Raw genomic sequence first — 26,214 nt, 5'->3', positions numbered from 1 at the left:
GCTGTTCTTGCCATAAAATGGACATGGTCTTTTACCAAATAGGGCTATCTTCTGAATACCACCCCTACCATGTCACAACACAACTGATTGGCTAATTCAACAAATTAACTTAACAAGGCACACCTGTTAATTGAAATGCATTCCAGGTGCTGACATCAAGGCAACATTGAATGTAATTTCATAGTTTTGATGTAGAAAACAGTCAAAACCCTGGAATGAGTAGGTGTCAATCTTTTGACTTGTACTGTATGTATGTATGTATGTATGTATGTATGTATGTATGTATGTATGTATGTATGTATGTATGTATATATATATATATATATAGTCGGAAGTTTACAAACACTGTTTTTCAACCACTCCACAAATGTCTTGTTAACAAACTATAGTTTTGGCAAGTCTGTTAGGACATCTACTTTGTGTATAACAAGTAATTTCTTCAACAATTGTTTACAGACAGATTATTCCACTTAAAATTCACTAGCATAATTCCAGTAGATCAGAAGTTTACACACTAAGTTTACTGTGCCTTTAAAAAGCCTGGGGAAAAAATGACTTCATGGCTTTTTGAAGCTTCCGATAGGCTAATTGACATAATTTGAGTCAATTTTAGGTGTACCTGTGGATGTATTTCAAGGCCTACCTTCAAACTCGGTGCATCTTTCCATGACATCATGTGAAAATCTAACGAAATCAGCCAAGACCTCAGAATGTTTTTTGTAGACCTCCACAAGTCTGGTTCATCCTTGGGAACAATTTCCAAACGCCTGAAGGTACCACGTTCATCTGTACAAGAATAGTACGCAAGTATAAACTCCATGGGACCACGCAGCTGTCATACCGCTAAGGAAGGAGACACGTTCTGTCTCCTAGAGATGAACATACTTTGGTACAAAAAGTGCAAATCAATCCCAGAACAACAGTAAAGGACCTTGTGAAGATGCTGGAGGACACAGGTACAAGAGTGTCTATATCCAGTAAAATGAGTCCTATATCGACATAACCTGAAAGGCCGCTCAGCAAGGAAGAAGCCACTGCTCCAAAACCGCCATACAAAAAGCCAGACTACGGTTTGCAACTGAACATTGGGACAAAAATTTTACTTTTTGGAGAAATGTCCTCTGGTCTGATAAAACAAAAATAGAACTGTTTGGCCATAATGACCATCGTTATGGTAGGAGGAAAAAGGGGGAAGCTTGCAAGCTGAAGAACACCATCCCAACCGTGAAGCACGGGGGTGGCAGCACCATGTTGTGGGGGTGCTTTGCTGCAGGAGGGACTGGGTGCACTTCACAAAATAGATGGCTTCATGAGGATGGACAATTATGTGGATATATTGAAGCAACATCTCAAGACATCAGTCAGGAAGTTAATGCTTGGTTGCAAATGGGTCTTCCAAATGGTCAATGACCCCAGGCATACTTCCAAAGTTGTGGCAAAATGGCTTAAGGACAACAAAGTCAAGGTATTCGAGTGGCCATCACAAAGCCCTGACCTCAAGCCTATAGAAAATTTGTTGGCAGAACTGAAAAAGCATGTGCGAGCAAGGAGGCCTACAAACCTGACTCAGTTACACCAGCTCTGTCAAGAGGATTGGGCCAAAATTCACCCAACTTGTTGTGGGAAGCTTGTGGAAGGCTACCCGAAACATTTGACCCAGGTTATACAATTTAAAGGCAATGCTACCAAATACTAAGTACCAAATATTGAGTGTATGTAAAATTCTGACCCACTGGGAATGTGATGAAAGAAATAAAAGCTGATAGAAATCACTCTACTAGTATTCTGATATTTCACATTCTTAAAATAAAGTGGTGATCCTAACTGACCTAAATCTGGGGAATTGTTACTAGGATTAAATGTCAGGAATTGTGAAAAACTGAGTTTAAATGTACTTGGCTAAGGTGTATCTAAACCACTGACTTCAACTGAATGTATTCATGCATGTGGCATAATGTATTTACAGTTTTATTCATGTTTTCAAGTACTGCTGACAAATAATGCCTTCTGATTCTTGTATAGACTGTATTGGATTCCTATGGTGTGTGTAAAATACTTATCTGAAAGTTGTACTGATTATAATGAGCTAATGCTAAGCTATTTGCCAGCTATGTGTGGCGCCATGTTTGTTGACATTATATAATGCCTTCTGGGTATCACCTAAACGTCTGTTTGACCAAAGACGTTATAATGGAGCTGAAGGAATGGTTCACTCATCTTTCGTGTAAACTTCCGGAAGTGAATGAAGGGAAGGTAGCTGACACACCTCCTTCAACATGTAAACAGACCAAACTCATCTGGTCTCCTCTAATTATCTTTGGTTGACACAAAAAACAAACAGAGGCGCACACAAACTACCCCATCGTCGGATTACTTTTGTTTTCTAGAAAGTTTTTTACTTGATTATTTCGATCAATGGTGAGCTCACCCATAATGTGACGAATTATAAATAGTAATTGCTATTAGCTAATTCACATGGTAGTTTCTGTCAGCTGAGAGTTATACAAAACTAGCTAACTATGACCACTTGTGTTACGTCAATCTTTCCTCAGTTAACACTAGGACTTATGTAGCCTACATTTTCCGGTTCTGACGATTGTGCTATGCTGTCGCTACTTCTGTGAATGTCTGAACATTGCATCCAAAGATAAACTGGTCACATTCAGAACATAACTTTGTAAAGACTGTGCTTGTACAAAAGGTTTCTGTGAAAAAACAGTGTGGCTAGCTCACATGCTGACTGTTGGGTCAATCAAAACTGGACATTCTAAATAAGCATTCTAATCATACCGGTTTGAGCGTATGCTGCAGGGACCACTGTAGAATGATCACACCTGTTTGTTGGTATGTGTGAAAAGGTTAAGTGCGAAGAACACTTCTGTTTGTGTTGCTTCTTATGGAAAACAAACCAGTCTCACAGTTTCACAGGAAATAAAACCTTGGTAGCCTTTCAATGTCAAAGTTGAATGGCCGAAAATGGACCAACAAGGAGTCTTGTCAAACTAAATGGGAAAAACTGTTAGCATGTCTCTCAAACCGCATTTCAGGCACGTCTGAATACCTGGCTATTTCACTTGTCCTTCTTTAAGCCACCCACACGTTTTCAATTGAGAGATTCAACTTGTTTCATAACTCATTATCATTCAGGCTACATATTAAAGTCTCTCTGATTAGCTTTGTAGCTTTAGAAGCTGGATAACATCATCCAGTATGTGCTAAAGGCTCTAATATGACTCGGTATGTGGCCAATTAACCTTTTTGACAACGTGGTTGAACTTTAGGTCCATTCATCACAATTTAGTCATTAGATGTGACATTTGTAAGTCAGTATTTTTAGGGTTATACACTATCACAAAATGTAAACAAGAAAGCTAAAGGGATTTTCAAAGGTTGACCAATGGGATTTCAGCTGTGACGTTAATCACGTATGGGCGTGGAACTGCAGGAAATGAGCTTAAGAAAAGGAAAAACAATCTCTTCCCAAAGCAAAACATGGGAAATTAGCTTTGTACATTTTTTATGTTCTCTCCACCAACAAGAGGTGTGTGAACAGTTTCGGGTCGAGTGGGTTGCGCGGTGGGGGTTTGTTACTACGATGATAAATTACATTATCCATCCGGACCTTTGACACCTAGGAAATGTGTGCGACAGGACCTTCTCAAATAGTACTTGGGTACCCCTTGATATAGGGAATAGTGCACAAAAATAGGTGCCATTTCAGGTCAGATGGATTCCAACCAGCCTAGCAGACATAAGGTTTCCCCCGATCAATCCAATTCCATGTTTAACTGGGCAGAAAGCCAGGTGGTTGATGGAGGGATAGTGGGGGCTGTCTGTCTATTAGGACAACGGTAATGCGGCTGGGCCTTGATTCCGCACTACTACATTCCCATTATGAGTGGAGAGGTAATTCAACTGGAACGTGGGGGAGTGGAGAAAGTAGAACTAATGGGCTAAAGATGGAGTGCTTACAGGGAGCAAGGAAGGGCAGTGCCTTTCATGAGACTGTGATACGCAAGAGTGTAGACGGCAACTCTATGTCCCATTACTCGTTCATCCTAATACTGCTAGGGGTCAATGCAAAGTGATATGAGAGAACCAATCTCAAACGCAGATGTCCAACTGCCCCCATGTCAGTAGGTAGAATTGAATTAGAGACATTGGAGAGAAAAAACGACAATCACATTCCTATATCAACACAACACATTGACCTGTGGAAGGGACCGCAATGACATCGTGACATTGGGCAGGGTGCCTGATGACCTTCCCTTGGCTCTTGAGCGAGTGGATTGTCCTCTCGGGGGCCAAGGGGAGTCAGGAGACATGGGCTCTGTTGTGGAGGGTGAGGGATGTGTGAAAAAAAGCACTGGGCACCCCACTCCACTCCACTCCCAAGTCCTATCCATGCACTGTGCACGCTGGTGATTTGGGAGGCTGGAGGAGCGTTTTACCTTCACAGAAAATGAAATGGTGCTCAGTGGACTCTCGAAAACTGGCCCAAAGCTTTATAGCAACAGCCGTGACAGAGTGGGGATGGGGTCAATGAGGTGGACAGTGTGTGCGTGTGTGTTTGTGTGTACAGTATACGTGTGTGAGAGATCGAGCTAGAAAGAGAGTGGGGAAAATCCAATGACAAAACTCCAAACTCAGAGCTTCCCTTTTCCATCCCTTTCAGGTCACATGTCCCATTTCTATATAAAAGGAGAACCTTGCCCTTTTCTCTCTCCCCATCTGACTCTCATCCATCTTTATCTCAGACCTCTCAATGTCTCCTCACCTCCCACCCCTCTCATCCTTCTCATTTTTATATTACACCTCCTTTCACCTTCCATGTCCCTCTCACCCTTCTATCACCCCTCATCCTTATGGAACACTTCTCTCCCCCCTTTTCTCACCTTCGAGCACTGTTCTCTGCCCTCACTCCCATCCGCTCTACCTCCATCAATGGTGATCTTTAGGGTGCATCCTAGCGCCATGGCCTAAAATAGGATAGGATCCCTCACCTCCCAGCCCTCGATGTGCGACTGTAGCTGCTCCAGGGCCTCCAGTTTCTCCATCTGCCTCTTGGTCTCGTTGATGTTGGAGCACACTGCCTTCATGGCCTGCAGGGCCTCCTCCACCGCAGGGTAGTCCGAGTGCTTCTTGGGTGTCCGCTTCAGCAGCTCCTAGTGGGGGGAGAGAGAGTAGGGAATAAAGACCATAAGGGAATAAAGGCAAAGAGTCAAAATGTCTTCAGTAGTACTACAGTACATAAACAGTATTTGTTTCGCACCAGGGCTGTTAAGCACCATGCTCATTACGTGGAAGTTGAATGTAGAAGTTGGAAAAGAGAGAAGTTGGAGGTGGGGTGGAAAATGGCGATCATAAATAGTCCTCAACTGGCAGCTTCATGAAATCGTACTGGCAAAACACCAGTCTCAACGTCAACAGAGAAGAGGCGACTCCGGGATGCTGGCCTTCTAGACAGAGATCATCTGTCCGGTGTCTTTTACCCACCTTAATCTTTTCTTTTTATTGGCCAGTCTGAGATATGGCTTTTTCTTTGCAACTCTGCCTAGAAGGCCAGAATCCCGGAGTCGCCTTTTCACTGTTGACGTTGAGACTGGTGTTTTGTGGGTACTATTTAATGGGGTGGCAGGTAGCCTAGTGATTAGAGTGTTGGGCCAGTGACTGAAAGGTCGCAAGATCGAATGCCGGATCTGACAAGCTAAAAAATCTGTTCAGGAGCAGAACTGTTCTTAGGCTGTCATTGTAAATAAGAATTTGTTCTTAACTGACTTGCCTAGTTAAATAAAGGTTCAATATAAAATTAAATTAAATAAATAAAAATTAAGCTGCCAGTTGAGGACTTGTGAGGCGTTTCTCAAACTACACACTAATGTACTTGTCCTGTTGCTCAGTTGTGCACCAGGGCCTCCCACGTCTCTTTCTATTCTGGTTAGAACCAGTTTGTGCTGTTCTGTGAAGGGAGTAGTACAGATTGTATGAGATCTTCAGTTTCTTGGCAATTTCTCTCACGGAATAGCCTTCATTTCTCAGAACAAGAATAGACTGACGAGATACAGAAGAAAGGTCTTTGTTTCTGGCTATTTTGAGCCTATAATCAAACCCACAAATGCTGATGCTCCAGATACTCAACTAGTCTACAGAAGGCAAGATTGATTGTTTCTTTAATCATAACAGTTTTCAGCTGTACTAACAACATTGCAAAAAGGTTTTCTAATGATCAATTAGCCTTTTAAAATGATAAACTTGGATTAGCTAACACAATGTGCCATTGGAACACAGGAGTGATGGTTGCTGATAATGGGCCTTTTTTTTAAAAACAATATTCCGTTTCCAGCTACAATAGTCATTTACAACGTCAACACTGTATTTCTGATCAATTTAATGTTATTTTAATGGACAGAAAAAAAGAAAAAAAAGATAAGCACATTTTTAGACATTTATAAAAGCGACCCCAAACTTTTGAACGGTAGTGTATATATAAATGGAGGCAGGCAAATACCTTTTACTGAGCTGTGTAAATACAGATTGACAGGGGTGAGACAATTAATTGTACTTTATCTCAATGTTATTTTGTTGTTTACAGGTTACTATCCTTCTGACCCTATGTAGCCAGGTCCCATCTACTATACTTCTGACCCTATGTAGCCAGGTCCCATCTACTATCCTTCTGACCCAGGTCCATCTACTATCCTTCTGACCATATGCAGCCAGGTCCCATCTACTATCCTTCTGACCCAGGTCCATCTACTATCATTCTGACCCTATGTAGCCAGGTCCCATCTACTATCCTTCTGACCCTATGCAGCCAGGTCCCATCTACTTTCCTCCTGACACTATGCAGCCAGGTCCCAACTACTATCCTTCTGACCCCATGTAGCCAAGTCCCATCTACTATCCTCGTGACCCTATGCGGCCAGGTCCCATCTACTATCCTCGTGACCCTATGCAGCCAGGTCCAACTACTATCCATCTGACCCTATGCAGCCAGGTCCCATCTACTATCCTCCTGACCCTATGTAGCCAGGTCCCATCTACTATCCTCCTGACCCTATGCAGCCAGGTCCCATCTACTATCCTCGTGACCCTATGCGGCCAGGTCCATCTACTATCCATCTGACCCTATGTATCCAGGTCCCATCTACTATCCTTCTGACCCTATGTAAACAGGTCCCATCTACTGTCCTTCTGACCCTATGTATCCAGGTCCCATCTACTATCCTTCTGACCCTATGTAAACAGGTCCCATCTACTGTCCTTCTGACCCTATGCAGCCAGGTCCCATCTACTATCCTCCTGACCCTATGTAGCCAGGTCCCATCTACTATCCTTCTGACCCTTTGCACCCAGGTCCCGTCTACTATCCTTCTGACCCTATGCAGCCAGGTCCCATCTACTATCCTTCTGACCCTATGTAGCCAGGTCCCATCTACTATCCTTCTGACCCAGGTCCATCTACTATCCTTCTGACCCCATGTAGCCAGGTCCCATCTACTATCCTCGTGACCCTATGCAGCCAGGTCCATCTACTATCCATCTGACCCTATGCAGCAAGGTCCATCTACTATCATTCTGACCCTATGTAGCCAGGTCCATCTACTATCCTTCTGACCCTATGTAGCCAGGTCCCATCTACGGTCCTTCTGACCCTATGCATGACCCTATGCAGCCAGGTCCCATCTACTATCCTTCTGACCCTATGTAGCCAGGTCCCATCTACTATCCTTCTGACCCAGGTCCCGTCTACTATCCTTCTGACCCTATGCAGCCAGGTCCCATCTACTATCCTCGTGACCCTATGCAGCCAGGTCCATCTACTATCCATCTGACCCTATGCAGCCAGGTCCCGTCTACTATTCTTCTGACCCTATGCAGCCAGGTCCCATCTACTATCCTTCTGACCCTATGCAGCCAGGTCCCATCTACTATCCTCCTGACCCTATGCAGCCAGGTCCATCTACTATCCTTATGACCCTATGCAGCCAGGTCCCATCTACTATCCTTCTGACCCAGGTCCCATCTACTATCCTTCTGACCCTATGTAGCCAGGTCCCATCTACTATCCTTCTGAACATATGTAGCCAGGTCCATCTACTATCCTTCTGACCCAGGTCCCATCTACTATCCTTCTGACCCTATGTAGCCAGGTCCCATCTACTATCCTTCTGACCCAGGTCCCATCTACTATCCTTCTGACCCTATGCAGCCAGGTCCCATCTACTATCCTCCTGACCCTATACAGCCAGGTCAATCTACTATCCTTCTGACCCTATGCAGCCAGGTCCCATCTACTATCATTCTGACCCAGGTCCCATCTACTATCCTTCGGACCCTATGTAGCCAGGTCCCATCTACTATCCTTCTGACCCAGGTCCCATCTACTATCCTTCTGACCCAATGTAGCCAGGTCCATCTACTATCCTTCTGACCCTATGTAGCCAGGTTCCATCTGCTATCCTTCTGATCCTATGTAACCAGGTCCCATCTGTTATCCTTCTGACCCTATGCAGCCAGGTCCCGTCTACTATCCTTCTGACCCTATGTAGCCAGGTCCATCTACTATCCTTCTGACCCTATGCAGCCAGGTCCCATCTACTATCCTTCTGACCCTATGTAGCCAGGTCCCATCTACTATCCTTCTGACCCTATGTAGCCAGGTCCCATCTACTATCCTTCTGACCCAGGTCCATCTACTATCCTTCTGACCCTATGTAGCCAGGTCCCATCTACTATCCTCTTGACCCTATGTAGCCAGGTCCCATCTACTATCCTCCTGACCCTATGCAGCCAGGTCCCATCTACTATCCTCGTGACCCTATGCAGCCAGGTCCATCTACTATCGATCTGACCCTATGCAGCCAGGTCCATCTACTATCATTCTGACCCTATGTAGCCAGGTCCATCTACTATCCTTCTGACCCTATGTAGCCAGGTCCCATCTACTGTCCTTCTGACCCTATGCAGCCAGGTCCCATCTACTATCCTTCTGACCCTATGTAGCCAGGTCCCATCAACTATCCTTCTGACCCAGGTCCATCTACTATCCTTCTGACCCTATGCAGCCAGGTCCCATCTACTATCTTTCTGACCCTATGCAGCCAGGTCCCATCTACTATCCTTCTGACCCTATGTAGCCAGGTCCCATCAACTATCCTTCTGACCCAGGTCCATCTACTATCCTTCTGACCCTATGTAGCCAGGTCCCATCTACTATACTTCTGACCCTATGTAGCCAGGTCCCATCTACTATCCTTCTGACCCAGGTCCATCTACTATCCTTCTGACCATATGCAGCCAGGTCCCATCTACTATCCTTCTGACCCAGGTCCATCTACTATCATTCTGACCCTATGTAGCCAGGTCCCATCTACTATCCTTCTGACCCTATGCAGCCAGGTCCCATCTACTTTCCTCCTGACACTATGCAGCCAGGTCCCAACTACTATCCTTCTGACCCCATGTAGCCAAGTCCCATCTACTATCCTCGTGACCCTATGCGGCCAGGTCCCATCTACTATCCTCGTGACCCTATGCAGCCAGGTCCAACTACTATCCATCTGACCCTATGCAGCCAGGTCCCATCTACTATCCTCCTGACCCTATGTAGCCAGGTCCCATCTACTATCCTCCTGACCCTATGCAGCCAGGTCCCATCTACTATCCTCGTGACCCTATGCGGCCAGGTCCATCTACTATCCATCTGACCCTATGTATCCAGGTCCCATCTACTATCCTTCTGACCCTATGTAAACAGGTCCCATCTACTGTCCTTCTGACCCTATGTATCCAGGTCCCATCTACTATCCTTCTGACCCTATGTAAACAGGTCCCATCTACTGTCCTTCTGACCCTATGCAGCCAGGTCCCATCTACTATCCTCCTGACCCTATGTAGCCAGGTCCCATCTACTATCCTTCTGACCCTTTGCACCCAGGTCCCGTCTACTATCCTTCTGACCCTATGCAGCCAGGTCCCATCTACTATCCTTCTGACCCTATGTAGCCAGGTCCCATCTACTATCCTTCTGACCCAGGTCCATCTACTATCCTTCTGACCCCATGTAGCCAGGTCCCATCTACTATCCTCGTGACCCTATGCAGCCAGGTCCATCTACTATCCATCTGACCCTATGCAGCAAGGTCCATCTACTATCATTCTGACCCTATGTAGCCAGGTCCATCTACTATCCTTCTGACCCTATGTAGCCAGGTCCCATCTACGGTCCTTCTGACCCTATGCATGACCCTATGCAGCCAGGTCCCATCTACTATCCTTCTGACCCTATGTAGCCAGGTCCCATCTACTATCCTTCTGACCCAGGTCCCGTCTACTATCCTTCTGACCCTATGCAGCCAGGTCCCATCTACTATCCTCGTGACCCTATGCAGCCAGGTCCATCTACTATTCTTCTGACCCTATGCAGCCAGGTCCCATCTACTATCCTTCTGACCCTATGCAGCCAGGTCCCATCTACTATCCTCCTGACCCTATGCAGCCAGGTCCATCTACTATCCTTATGACCCTATGCAGCCAGGTCCCATCTACTATCCTTCTGACCCAGGTCCCATCTACTATCCTTCTGACCCTATGTAGCCAGGTCCCATCTACTATCCTTCTGAACATATGTAGCCAGGTCCATCTACTATCCTTCTGACCCAGGTCCCATCTACTATCCTTCTGACCCTATGTAGCCAGGTCCCATCTACTATCCTTCTGACCCAGGTCCCATCTACTATCCTTCTGACCCTATGCAGCCAGGTCCCATCTACTATCCTCCTGACCCTATACAGCCAGGTCCATCTACTATCCTTCTGACCCTATGCAGCCAGGTCCCATCTACTATCCTTCTGACCCAGGTCCCATCTACTATCCTTCGGACCCTATGTAGCCAGGTCCCATCTACTATCCTTCTGACCCAGGTCCCATCTACTATCCTTCTGACCCAATGTAGCCAGGTCCATCTACTATCCTTCTGACCCTATGTAGCCAGGTTCCATCTGCTATCCTTCTGATCCTATGTAACCAGGTCCCATCTGCTATCCTTCTGACCCTATGCAGCCAGGTCCCGTCTACTATCCTTCTGACCCTATGTAGCCAGGTCCATCTACTATCCTTCTGACCCTATGCAGCCAGGTCCCATCTACTATCCTTCTGACCCTATGTAGCCAGGTCCCATCTACTATCCTTCTGACCCTATGTAGCCAGGTCCCATCTACTATCCTTCTGACCCAGGTCCATCTACTATCCTTCTGACCCTATGTAGCCAGGTCCCATCTACTATCCTCTTGACCCTATGTAGCCAGGTCCCATCTACTATCCTCCTGACCCTATGCAGCCAGGTCCCATCTACTATCCTCGTGACCCTATGCAGCCAGGTCCATCTACTATCCATCTGACCCTATGCAGCCAGGTCCATCTACTATCATTCTGACCCTATGTAGCCAGGTCCATCTACTATCCTTCTGACCCTATGTAGCCAGGTCCCATCTACTGTCCTTCTGACCCTATGCAGCCAGGTCCCATCTACTATCCTTCTGACCCTATGTAGCCAGGTCCCATCAACTATCCTTCTGACCCAGGTCCATCTACTATCCTTCTGACCCTATGCAGCCAGGTCCCATCTACTATCCTTCTGACCCTATGCAGCCAGGTCCCATCTACTATCCTTCTGACCCTATGTAGCCAGGTCCCATCAACTATCCTTCTGACCCAGGTCCATCTACTATCCTTCTGACCCTATGCAGCCAGGTCCCATCTACTATCCTTCTGACCCTATGCAGCCAGGTCCCATCTACTATCCTTCTGACCCAGGTCCCATCTACTATCCTTCTGACCCTATGTAGCCAGGTCCCATCTACTATCCTTCTGACCCTATGTAGCCAGGTCCCATCTACTATCCTTCTGACCCTATGTAGCCAGGTCCCATCTACTATCCTTCTGACCCTATGTAGCCAGGTCCCATCTACTATCCTTCTGACCCTATGTAGCCAGGTCCCATCTACTATCCTTCTGTCCCAGGTCCCATGTACTATCCTTCTGTCCCAGGTCCCATCTACTATCCTTCTGACCCTATGTAGCCAGGTCCCAGCTAATATCCTTCTGACCCTATGTAGCCAGTTCCCATCTACTATCCTTCTGACCCTATGTAGCCAGGTCCCATCTACTATCCTTCTGACCCAGGTCCCATCTACTATCCTTCTGACCATATGTAGCCAGGTCCATCTACTATCCTTCTGACCCAGGTCCCATCTACTATCCTTCGGACCCTATGTAGCCAGGTCCCATCTACTATCCTTCTGACCCAGGTCCCATCTACTATCCTTCTGACCCAATGTAGCCAGGTCCATCTACTATCCTTCTGACCCTATGCAGCCAGGTCCCATCAACTATCCTTCTGACCCTATGCAGCCAGGTCCATCTACTATCCTTCTGACCCTATGTAGCCAGGTCCCATCTACTATCCATCTGACCATATGCAGCCAGGTCCATCTACTATCCTTCTGACCCTATGTAGCCAGGTCCCATCTACTATCCTTCTGACCCTATGTAGCCAGGTCCCATCTACTATCCTTCTGACCCTATGTAGCCAGGTCCCATCTACTATCCTTCTGACCCTATGTAGCCAGGTCCCATCTACTATCCTTCTGACCCTATGTAGCCAGGTCCCATCTACTATCCTTCTGACCCTATGTAGCCAGGTCCCATCTACTATCCTTCTGACCCTATGTAGCCAGGTCCCATCTACTATCCTTCTGACCTTATGTAGCCAGGTCCCATCTACTATCCTTCTGACCCTATGTAGCCAGGTCCCATCTACTATCCTTCTGTCCCAGGTCCCATCTACTATCCTTCTGACCCTATTCAGCCAGGTCCCATCTACTATCCTTCTGACCCTATGTAGCCAGGTCCCATCTACTATCCTTCTGACCCAATGCAGCCAGGTCCCATCTACTATCCTTCTGACCCTATGCAGCCAGGTCCATCTACTATCCTTCTGACCCTATGTAGCCAGGTCCCATCTACTATCCTTCTGACCCAGGTCCATCTACTATCCTTCTGACCATATGCAGCCAGGTCCCATCTACTATCCTTCTGACCCTATGTAGCCAGGTCCCATCTACTGTCCTTCTGACCCTATGCGGCCAGGTCCATCTACTATCATTCTGACCCTATGTAGCCAGGTCCCATCTACTATCCTTCTGACCCTATGTAGCCAGGTCCCATCTACTGTCCTTCTGACCCTATGTAGCCAGGTCCCATCTACTATCCTTCTGACCCTATGTAGCCAGGTCCCATCTACTATCCTTCTGACCCAGGTCCATCTACTATCCTTCTGACCCTATGTAGCCAGGTCCCATCTACTATCCTTCTGACCATATGCAGCCAGGTCCCATCTACTATCCTTCTGACCCTATGTAGCCAGGTCCCATCTACTGTCCTTCTGACCCTATGTAGCCAGGTCCCATCTACTATCCTTCTGACCCTATGTAGCCAGGTCCCATCTACTATCCTTCTGACCCAGGTCCATCTACTATCCTTCTGACCCTATGTAGCCAGGTCCCATCTACTATCCTTCTGACCCAGGTCCATCTACTATCCTTCTGACCCTATGTAGCCAGGTCCCATCTACTATCCTTCTGACCATATGCAGCCAGGTCCCATCTACTATCCTTCTGACCCTATGTAGCCAGGTCCCATCTACTGTCCTTCTGACCCTATGTAGCCAGGTCCCATCTACTATCCTTCTGACCCTATGTAGCCAGGTCCCATCTACTATCCTTCTGACCCAGGTCCATCTACTATCCTTCTGACCATATGCAGCCAGGTTCCATCTACTATCCTCGTGACCCTATGTAGCCAGGTCCATCTACTATCCTTCTGACCCAGGTCCATCTACTATCCTTCTGACCCTATGCAGCCAGGTCCATCTACTATCCTTCTGACCCTATGCAGCCAGGTCCATCTACTATCCTTCTGACCCTATGCAGCCAGGTCCCATCTACTATCCTTCTGACCCTATGTAGCCAGGTCCCATCTACTATCCTTCTGACCCTATGTAGCCAGGTCCATCTACTATCCTTCTGACCCTATGTAGCCAGGTCCCATCTACTATCCTTCTGACCCTTATGTAGCCAGGTCCCATCTACTGTCCTTCTGACCCTATGTAGCCAGGTCCCATCTACTATCCTTCTGACCCTATGTATCCAGGTCCCATCTACTATCCTTCTGACCCTATGTAGCCAGGTCCATCTACTATCCTTCTGACCCAATGCAGCCAGGTCCCATCTACTATCCTTCTGACCCTATGCAGCCAGGTCCCATCTACTATCCTTCTGACCCTATGTAGCCAGGTCCATCTACTATCCTTCTGACCCTATGTAGCCAGGTCCATCTACTATCCTTCTGACCATATGCAGCCAGGTCCATCTACTATCCTTCTGACCCTATGTAGCCAGGTCCATCTACTATCCTTCGGACCCAGGTCCATCTACTATCCTTCTGACCATATGCAGCCAGGTTCCATCTACTATCCATCTACTATCCTTCTGACCCTATGTATCCAGGTCCCATCTACTATCCTTCTGACCCTATGTAGCCAGATCCATCTACTATCCTTCTGACCATATGCAGCCAGGTCCATCTACTATCCTTCTGACCCTATGTAGCCAGGTCCCATCTACTATCCTTCTGACCATATGCAGCCAGGTCCATCTACTATCCTTCTGACCCTATGTAGCCAGGTCCCATCTACTGTCCTTCTGACCCTATGTAGCCAGGTCCATCTACTATCCTTCTGACCCAGGTCCATCTACTATCCATCTGACCATATGCAGCCAGGTCCATCTACTATCCTTCTGACCCTTATGTAGCCAGGTCCCATCTACTGTCCTTCTGACCCTATGTAGCCAGGTCCCATCTACTGTCCTTCTGACCCTATGTAGCCAGGTCCATCTACTATCCTTCTGACCCTATGTAGCCAGGTCCCATCTACTACCCTTCTGACCCTATGCAGCCAGGTCCCATCTACTATCATTCTGACCCTATGTAGCCAGGTCCCATCTACTGTCCTTCTGACCCTATGTAGCCAGGTCCATCTACTATCCTTCTGACCCTATGTAGCCAGGTCCCATCTACTACCCTTCTGACCCTATGCAGCCAGGTCCCATCTACTATCATTCTGACCCTATGTAGCCAGGTCCCATCTACTGTCCTTCTGACCCTATGTAGCCAGGTCCATCTACTATCCTTCTGACCCTATGTAGCCAGGTCCCATCTACTACCCTTCTGACCCTATGCAGCCAGGTCCCATCTACTATCATTCTGACCCTATGTAGCCAGGTCCCATCTACTACCCTTCTGACCCTATGCAGCCAGGTCCCATCTACTATCATTCTGACCCTATGTAGCCAGGTCCATCTACTATCCTTCTGACCCTATGTAGCCAGGTCCCATCTACTACCCTTCTGACCCTATGCAGCCAGGTCCCATCTACTACCCTTCTGACCCTATGCAGCCAGGTCCCATCTACTATCATTCTGACCCTATGCAGCCAGGTCCCATCTACTACCCTTCTGACCCTATGCAGCCAGGTCCCATCTACTATCATTCTGACCCTATGTAGCCAGGTCCCATCTACTATCATTCTGACCCTATGTAGCCAGGTCCCATCTACTATCATTCTGACCCTATGTAGCCAGGTCCCATCTACTTTTTAACTCCTCGCAAGTGTGGCTTGTTTGGTGTCTGCTGTGAAGGAATACCACAACAAATCAACTACTTGATTGATGAAGGCACGTCATCAAGCAAAGGCAGCAGTGCAGTTATCAACTACATGCACCATTTCTTCACCAACTAGGGAGTTGGGGAAACACGTGTGGACCCGAATTGTGACCAAAACAAGAACGAGTTTGCACAAAGCTGACATCCTTCCTCCCAAAGATGGTGTGCCTGTACAAGCACCACCTGGACTGGACACAGCTAGACAAACGTACCTTTTTGAGAAGATCAGGGAGTTTTGTAACAAAGAGGCTACAGACGTCACATGCCCTGCACCAAAGTCAAAGGCAGGACAGAAACAGGATCTCCACATATAGATTCCCCTGTTCATGTGTGGTTCGGACGATCCAGTCATCAGCACTATCTACAGTGCCTCTATTCAAATGACTCTCCTAACACACATGCATACCTTGCTGCTACAATTTTTATACTACTGCTCAGCCACTTTACCTCTGATTGTATGCATATAACTACCTTGTCTATCACTGATATCGTTATTGATATTGTTCATGTACATACTGCATATTATTTTTTTTATATTGACACTTTCTGATATTGCTACTCTGCAAGTAACAATTTGGCTGGTTACGGTTTATGTACTGTACATGTGCACCTCACTCAGGTTTCAACTCCGGTTTCATGAACTTATGTATGGACTACTATGTGATAAATGCGTGTGTAACAGTATATAGAGTAAGCTAATGTACTGCTGTGAAGGCATTTGGGCAATGGTGTAAAGTACTACAGTAAAAATACTTAAAAGTACTACTTACGTATTTGTTGGGGTGTATCTGTACATTACTTTACTATTTATATACTTTTGGCAACTTTACTTCACTACATTTTGAAAGAAAATAATGTCCTTTTCACTCATTTTCCCTGACACCCAAAAGTACTTGTTACAAAAATTGTCCAATTCAAACACTTATCAAGAGAACATCCCTGGTCATCCCTACTGCATCTGATCTGGAAGACTCATTAAACACAAATGCCCAAATGCCCCTGGCTATCCGTAAATAAAAAATAAAAAAAATTAGCCGCCTGGTTTAATAAGGAATTTGAGATAATTTATACTTTTTCTTTTTATACTTTTTCTTTTGATACTTAAGTATCTAAAGTAATTGTACTTAAGTATATTTAAAACAAAATACTTTTAGACTTTTACTCTAGTAGTATTTTACTGGGTGACTTTTACTTCAGTCATTTTCTATTAAGGTATCTTTACATTTACTTAACCTCTGCGCACCGAAACCGTTAGCGGGATGAAATTCGACAACATACGGTGATCGCTACATAAATAGTCATATTAAACATTCATGAAAATACAAGTGTCTCACAAGTTTCGAAAGCCTAGAATCTTGCTAATCCAACTGCGTTGTCAGATTTAAGAAAGGATTTACTGCTAAAGAGTACGATGCGATTATCTGAGGATAGGGCCCTATAAAAAAACTGCGTAACAAAATGACAAACTGCAATAAAAGAAATGATTTACCTTTGACGATCTTCCTCTTTTTACAATCCCAATGATCATTGTTACACAATGAAAGGTCTTTTGTTTGATAAAATCCATTTTTATAGCCTAACACGAAACATTTTGTGAACCGCTTGTGTCGTGAATTCCGTCTCATTCCATTTTCGACTACACATTTGATGTAAATACACACACTAAACGTGACTTTTCCTGTCATGTTTGGTTTCATTGCAATCAACTGGTTTGTTTGTAACACAACCAAACGTGATGGGTAATTTCGTGGGACATATTGACTGAAAGAAAAGGATTTGAAGACAACAACTAATGACATCATTGTGCACCAATGATGTGACCGCTGTTTCGTTGATTGACTGTATTTCAACCCAATGACCACGGATAGTCTTGAAATCTAGCTGGGTAGATAGCCAATGAGCTGAGGAATATGGCAATATATAATGTTTATGTGTTGGAAGACCAACCCATGTAGTAAACTCCGGCGTAAAGAGGGTCATTCGCCATTGAAGTTTCATACCGGAAGGAGCAACGCATGTTACGCACAGCGTTGTTTTGGTAAAGCGCATGTTCAGCTGTTTATATATCAATCAGTATGGCAACTAAGTCAGGGAAAGCTAAATCTAAGTCTAGATATACAGATTGATCGGGAAAGTGAGACAGAGATTGTTGGAGGCCGATTCATTTAGCGATTCCCAAATGGATTCATATTTTTTGAACGGAGAGGACATCATTTTGGACTGGTAAGTTCTTCATGCTAATGCCGTTGTTTGAAATTAATAATATAAAATATTATTTGTGATTTGTAAAAATTTGAGTAGCAATATATAAAAATGTAATGTAATGAAATGTGAGATGCGTGTGTCTGCCGCCCCAACCTACCCCCACATGAAATAGCCTATTTGAGGCTGTTGAGGGGAGGACAGGACCACAACAATGGCCAAAGTGAAATGGAGACAGTAGATGCAGCTGGTCTGTTGTAATATAATAAAGACAGTGGATCCATCTGAAATGTCATAATATAAAATAAACAGTAAATCTAGCAGGTCTATAATAATATATTCAACCTTATGTTCCCTGTACTATATATGTTTATTATACCTGTTGATACAGGGCTCATATGTGAAAATATTCTAACTGAACATTTTCACAGTGACACTGACTCCAAATGGGAGCCCCCAGTGCCAAGGTGTCCATCCCCCACTGAAGCTGGTTCATTCAGCTCCTGCCACAAGTGGGGTTCATCTGCCCAAATTTATTTCTGCAGGCATGGATGTGCCTCAGGGCCAAAAGGGCACAGCATGGAGGCGTCGCTGTGTTCTTTGCAAAATGAAGTCCCCCATCACCTGCATCACATGCTTGGTGACCCTCTGCTTTACAGCAGAAAGAGACTGCTATGGCACCTGGCATCAGCAGCACAATATTGTGTAGAGGACTGAGGGTCTTCCAAATATTAAAAGTGTTATTTTGTAAATGTATATAAAAAAATGTCTCCATTCTTTGGGGGGGGGGGGGGGGGTGTTAGAGTACCATTTTGGTATTTCGTATATAGTTATTTCATTCAAAACTTCACCAATTTGGCCACTTGGGTACATTTGGGCTACTTGTGTGGGACACCTGGGTGACTTCATGATAAATGTCATGTAGCACACTCATTTTGGAAGTTATCATTCTGAAACTTTGCACAAGTACTGTTGCCCTCTTATGTTTTTCACTTAAATTGTCCCCATCTGAATGTTTGTTCTGTCTTGTTCATTTTAAAGATACAACAATATAAAAAAAATGTTTTTTTTCATTGAATTATCTAAACCAGATCTATTGTGTTATATTCTCCTACATTCAATTCACATTTACACAAACTTCAGTGTTTTCTTTCGAATGAAATCAAGAATATGCATATCCTTGGTTCTGAGCCTGAGCTACAGGCAGTTAGATTTGGGTATGTCTTGAGGCAGAAATTGAAAAAAGTTGGGGGGAAGCTGTAAGAGGTTAATGTATTTCTGTGATTATTTAGTTAGTTAGTAAATAAATGATTTGTGTATGGATGATTCATGGTTATCTGCATGAACCCAGCCTAAACTAACGATTTACGATGTTTGGAATGAGACTGACGTGAGGTAAAGAATAATTAATTAATAGAAGACTAATTAATCAGATATTAAATATCTGAAGAGTTCTATTCGGAAAATTCGAACTTTGTAATCTGAAGATTTTCCGTGGTGCCCCGACTTCCTAGTTAATTATATTTACATGATTAGTTTTATCACGTAATAATAATTACAGAGAACTGATTTGATAAAATAAGTCTTCACCTTTAATGATGCCAAAGACACGACAGCATCATCTAATATTTAGAATATATTTTTTTTTTTATCTGGACACTGTTTACCTAGATTTTTTCCTTATTGTAGGCTACTTCCACTTTTAGTCTTAATCTTTACTACACTACTCACTGTTTAGCACTAGACCTCACATGTGAATCCTTAAAGAGATGGGTGTGGCTACAGCTTAAGAGGGTGAACAATGCTGAATGGGTGTAGACAAAGGAAAGCTCTCCAGTAGGTACCATAACATTCAAAGGTCCTTTTCTCAAAAGTGAGTTTACAAGTTTAACCAACATTCAAAGCAGAATTACTTTCCCATTGTTCCTCAAAAATGCAGTGTATAATATACCATTTTGTAGCTCTGATTCACTACTTTTTACTAATGTAAAAAAAAAAACATTTCCAATTTTGCTACATAAGACCGAATCCAGGTGGTGAGTCACATATACTAGACATGTGTAAACTTTGTTTTGATTTAGAATGGACCAATATCATGCACAAGTCTCAAAACAGAATAGCAGTATTTATTTTATACTCTTGTTGTAAAGAGAAGCAATGTGCTTAATATTAGGAAAGTTGAGAAATAAATATAGTATGCCTAGCCTATAGAAAGCTGATTCGACCCTCGTCTCTTTAATAGAGGCCATCACTCTGTTTTCTTACAATTGCATAGCCTATAGAAATGTTGTGCAACATGAGTTCATGGGCTCTCATGAAGTGTTTGATTAGATTTTAGAATACATTTGCATTGATTTCAGAGTGATTAGAGGGACAATAGAGTGCTGAGTACCAGGCAGTTAACAAGTTTGGCAGGCTACTAATGACCAGCAGCATCATCAGAGCTTGGAGAAACCTAATTATTGTGCTGAAAATGGTCATATGAAATTTGACTGTCTTCATGACCACCAGTGTGGCGGTATATTACAGTCACCGCAACAGCCCTAGTAATGCTTCCATAGGCCTATTGACAACTGTTCACTTGAGGCTGGACTCTGATTTAGAGGGGGGGGGGGGGGGGGGATATGTTCAGATGTTCACATTATTCCATTTGGGGGGGGGGGGGGGGGGGGCAGTCCAGTTCCCTGGTGCTGAAATCGAGAAAACTCCCAGCTGAGTAAAAGCACTCAGCACAAAGTTGCCGCGGGTTAGTTGGCTGATTGAGAGGGACACAAGTTAGAGCAGTCTGAGTATCTCCTCTACTTTATTGCCCTATCATTGTGAGTCTGAAACAGGCTCAGGTTGTTTTATATACACCAACGCAGCCGTCGGTTATGTTGGAGAGCAACAATCTTCTGAATAGCAGCCACATGCTTTTTAGTTGTTCTGCTGATGTCTGACAATGGCTTGGCGTTTATAGTGTTCCAGGTGTTTCCAATTTGTACCAGATAAGATTCAGCTTGGGATAAACCGAATCTTGACAAAATGTTACAAATACATACAGTACCAGTCAAAAGTTTAGACACACATACTAAAAACGACAGTCCATCATTACCTTAAGACATGAAGGTTAGTCAATCTGGAAAAAGTCAAGAACTTTGAAAGTTTCTTCAAGTGCAGTCGCAAAAACTGGACACCAATAAGAAGGACACCAATAAGAAGAAGATACTTTCCTTGGGCCAAGAAACATGAGCAATGGACGGGGCATTAGACCGGTGGAAATCTGTCCTTTGGTCTGATGAGTCCAAATTTGAGATTTTTATTTTCAACCGCTGTGTCTTTGTGAGACGCAGAGTAGGTGAAGATGATCTCTGCATGCTGCATGTGTGGTTCCCACCGTGAAGCATGGAGGAGGTGGTGTGATGGTGCTTTGCTGGTGACACTGTCAGTGATTTATTTAGAATTCAAGGCATATTTAACCAGCATGGATACCACAGCATTCTGCAGCGATACATCAACCAATCTGGTTTGCGCTTAATGGACTATCATTTGTTTTTCCAACAGCACAATGGCCCAACACACCTCCAGGCTGTGTAAGGGCTTTTTGACCAATAAAGAGTGATGGGTGCTGCATAAGATGACCTGGCCACCACAATCACTCGACCTCAACCCAATTGAGATGGTGTGGGATGATTTGAACTGCAGAGTGAAGGAAAAGCAGCCAACAAGTGCTCAGGATATGTGGGAACTCCAGCTGGAAAAACATTCCAGGTGAAGCTGGTGGAGAGAATACCAAGAGTGGGCAAAACTGTCAATCAAGGCAAAGGGTGGCTACTTTGAAATATAAAATATATTTGTTTAACACTTTCGGTTACTAGATGATTCCATATGTGTTATTTCATAGTTTTGTTGTCTTCACTATTATTCTACAATGTAGAAATGTATAAACCCTTGAATGAGTAGGTGTCCAAACTTTTGACTGGTACTGTATTTCAAATATTACATCAGATCCTATACATTACCCAAATTAAACATTTATCATCATATGATCATGTCCGTTCACACAAAACTCAATATATCATTCTTAAACAATTTATTAGTGTGGTAAGGCAAAATACGCCTAACAGTGCACTTTGGCTGCTTTATGAGTGGTCTGGATCACTAACAATGATTTTAACGCTATACGAAGGCTTTGGGAAATGAGGCACAGGGCCAAGCTTGCCAAAAGCATCTTAAGGCGAAGTTCAGCACGATGAACCAAGATGATTTTAGGAAACCAGGCTCTGGTCTTTACGCACGGTTGCGCATCAGAGTTTCAAAAGGATGTGTCATATGCTATAGGTCCGTGGACAGAGCTCTTTTTTTTATATAATACCTTATTATTGATGTAGCTTATAGACTTCCTCACAAATGACCAGATCCTGACATAGACAAAACTAAAAACTGTTCTCTATTGGTCATGACCACTGTATAGATCATTGGTAATGATGTGCAAATTTACCAGGACAAATGTAAAAACTGCAGTGGAACTGGCTTTCTTGTAATTTAATATTTACAAGAAAGCCATTACATTCTCCTTGGGGTCAGCAGGACCTTACCTTCAGTAAGAGGGGGTACTTGCAGATTCTCTGAATGGGTGATAGCAGGTGCCCCTCCAGGGGAATGTCTGTGCTCTTCTTCCCTCCCAACAGCATACAGTGCTGGAACACAGAAAGATTTGAACAAAAACACATTTATTAATGTGGGACATCTATCGGTCCTGTAAAATTACACATTTCCTTTTTGTGATTCTTTACTATTCTTCTCAAACGAACTTGGTTACTCCACTAAAATGATTATGTAAAATGGTTAATGGCAAGAAGCAAAATCCAAAACACCATAGAAAGTCTCAGCCACATTAATGACCTCTATGGGGGTCGGGTGGCATACTGGAACTAAAGTCATGCTTCAAAGATTAACCCGAGAAATCAGTTTGGTGGTGAAACCCTTCTGAGGAGAATTATTCAGATGCGTGAGAGAGAGAAACAAGGAGATAAAGCTGGTGGGTTTACTCTTCTCTGTGCTCTAAGTCCCCAAGGGTAAGCAAGAGCAGCGTTCACCAGACCAAAGTAGATACACCAGAATACTACAGTGGAGAAAACAGAAAGCACATCATTGGTCGGTATAGGGCACACATTTCCTTTTCATTACAATCCACTGCATCCGCCTATGTCGCACTTTCACATCTGCGGTGATCTATGACAGAGCTACAGCGGTGTTTGTCAGACCATGAGACATCTCGGTCTTCTCACAAAATCATCTGTAGCATCCGAACAGTTTGGCCTACAAATGACTATTATGACCCATCTATGAGACTCTCACAAACGCGATGGTGTTGTCCATGTTGCTCAACGACCTCCACAAGTGTCAGGAGATTCGTCTGAGGTCGGTATAGCCGATCTGCCAACTTCTGTCTGGGATACACAGTAATATGACCCATCTGTGCAAAGGTGGGTCTCTAGGATGTCAACAGGCCTCACAAGACACATCTGAAGAAACCCCGGTACCAGTTGAAAAAAGGAATGGGTCGTGACCCGATTCAGGAAACTAGGCGTATGTCTCAAGTCACGACTTCACAGGAGAGCCGTTTGAATGTTTAAAAAAAATAGTTATATCAAAATGCGTTTTTTGGTGGAAATGCCTTCTTGAACATGTGAACTTTAATGTGCCTTAATATCAAACTTGTATGCCATCTGTAAATACAAATACAATTGTTAACCTTCCCACTAGCCATGATTGGCTGAGATAATGAGTGGGCTGGACATACCGAGAGATGAGTTTGGATTGGTCTGCCATATAGAAGGCTTTGGTCTATTTGAGCTCGTCAGTCTGTTTTGGTAACGCTGTCGAACGCGGCTTTTTAAAATATGTATTGTGTCGTGGAGCTGCATAAGTGTTGCTCTCCACTTTCTGAAGGATCAAGTTTTGAAATCAATGGAATTAGAGTATGAGAGTTAAAGAGATGGAGAAAACACCTGTCTCCAGATGACATCTTCAAACTAAGGGCAACCGTGGTATGGCATTCCTGACAGGGAGACGCGTCCATCATGCATGATGATGTATACAGGTAAGATAGTCTAGCGTTCGCTAGCTAACATTAGCTAGTCAGACAAAAATGTGACTTGAGTAGAAGTACCCCATGTAATTTTACACTAGCAGCCTGGGAGAAAATGTACAGAACACAACTAGATCAAGTTCAGGTCAGTCAATAACCAGGCGGAGGAAGCACATCGGGGTCAACAAGGCTCAGATCTTCCATCCAGCTGTGCCAATGCACTGCAGCTGGCACCGAGCATGACATCACCATTGGAAGCACAGTCAAAGGAAGTTCCTGTGTTCATTGTTCATAAGCGGAAGAAGAGTTGACATGATGAGAGAAATAGTGATAATAGACAGAGAAAGAGACAAAAGGAGATGCGTGAAAAGGAGACAAATTGCGTGAGCGGTGGGATCCTCACCAGGAGGAAGGTCCTGATTTCGGGGATCTTGTTGAGCTCCATCAGCAGCCGCAGGGCCTTCTCGTTGTTACTGCAGTACTCCCCATACACAGAGAACCGCCCCTTCTGAAAGTTGGAGGAAGAAACAACAAGTCATTCAGTGCCCGATCTGATCTAGCTAGTGGATATACTGTACGGTCAAATACTAAAAACTGAAGGCTTTCCTCGTGAACACTTAGTAATATGATAGCTGTGATAAACATAGATGCATTATTCATCTACCATTAGAAACAATGTATAGGCTTAGGCAATCACTCCCTCAGCATTCAATTTAGGCTACAGCCCCAAACTCCAGATAGACCCCTGTGTTGTACCCTAGCATTTAGGAAGTGAAACCAGATTCAGTGCTGGGCCACTGCACTCTACGGTTGGTTCCCGAAATGCTGCTGCTGTCACCCGAAACAGAGCAGCAAATTAAATCCTAGCCCGAGTGTGCAAGGTTAGCATAACTTCACAACCAACAAAAATTACACTCACTCTCTCAAAAGCCGGGATGTGTGCTTTTAAAAAGATTTGTTTTCGTTCGCCATTAGAATATTGAGCATGAGGTAAGAATGCTGCACATCAGGCATCCAATGTTAAAATGATGTAATTGTGAAAATTCTAATGCGACAAAGTATTGTAAAAGATAACCATCTTGACAAGGTGCTCCATTGGTCTCAGTATCTCCCTCTGTTTCCCTGTCGCTCTCTCTCTCACCCCCGCTCTCTTTTCTAAATTCCAACTCTCACAGCTTTTTGGATACATTGACTTGATATACTAACTCAAGAAGCTAGGCTGCTATAGTCTAATCTAGCCTTCCATCCTCCAAATCTCATGACTGTGTCAGGTCCCACGGCAATGCAGCGGGGGGAATTTTTTGGGGACCAGGGCTCTGCTGCCCAACACACACACACACACACACACACACACACACACACACACACACACACACACACACACACACACGGCAAGGTGACTGGAAACATGACCGAATACAAACAGTGTAGTTATTCCCTCCACAAGGCAATCAAACAAGCTAAGTGTCAATATAGAGACAAAGTAGAGTCACAATTCAAAGGCTCAGACATGAAAGGTATGTGGCAGGGTCTAAATTCAATCACGGACTACAAAATGAAAACCAGCCCCGTCGCGGACCACGATGTCTTGCTCCCAGACAAATTAAACAACTTCTTTGCTCGCTTTGAGGACAATACAGTGCCACTAACACAGCCCTCTACCAAAACCTGTGGGCTCTCCTTCACTGCAGCCAACGTGAGTAAAACACAAACGTGTTATCCCTCTCAAGATTGACAGCCCAGACGCCATCCCCAGCCGCGTCCTCAGTGGATGCGCAGACCACCTGGCTGGTGTGTTTACGGACATATTCAATCAATCCTTATCCCGGTCTGCTGTTCCCACCTGCTTCAAGAGGACCACCATTGTTACTGTTCCCAAGAAAGCGAAGGTAACTGAGCTAAATGACTATTGCCCCGTAGCACTCACTCTCATCACCATGAAGTGCTTTGTGAGACTTGTCAAGGACCATATCACCTCCAACCTACCTGACACCCTAGACCCACTCCAATTTGCTAACCGCCCTAATAGGTCCACAGACGACGCTATCACACTGCCCTAACCCATCTGGACAAGAGGAACACCGTTGTAAGAATGCTGTTCATCGACTACAGCTCAGCATTTAACACCGTTGTCCCCTCCAACGTCGTCATTA

General features: G+C 44.5%; 1 protein-coding gene across 3 annotated transcripts in view; it reads right to left on the bottom strand.

Moving 5' to 3' along the window:
• The window catches only part of LOC109869313 (phosphatidylinositol 3,4,5-trisphosphate-dependent Rac exchanger 1 protein), a 132,079-nt gene that overhangs the window by 75,548 nt on the left and 30,317 nt on the right, over nt 1-26,214 (bottom strand). For all 3 annotated transcript variants that reach the window (XR_004205139.1, XM_031803471.1, XM_020459382.2), the window contains 3 exons: nt 24,465-24,569; nt 22,566-22,667; nt 5,004-5,165 (listed from right to left, as the gene is read on the bottom strand). Coding sequence is in view for 2 of the 3 variants with exons in the window: in XM_020459382.2 (XP_020314971.1) it covers nt 5,004-5,165; nt 22,566-22,667; nt 24,465-24,569 (369 nt within the window). In the remaining variant the exon portion in view is untranslated. The remainder of the gene's footprint in view (nt 1-5,003; nt 5,166-22,565; nt 22,668-24,464; nt 24,570-26,214) is intronic.

This window comes from Oncorhynchus kisutch, linkage group LG24 (assembly GCF_002021735.2).
Source record: "Oncorhynchus kisutch isolate 150728-3 linkage group LG24, Okis_V2, whole genome shotgun sequence".
In the NCBI taxonomy this organism is placed as follows: domain Eukaryota; kingdom Metazoa; phylum Chordata; class Actinopteri; order Salmoniformes; family Salmonidae; genus Oncorhynchus; species Oncorhynchus kisutch.
This window is presented reverse-complemented; position numbering and strand designations above follow the sequence as displayed.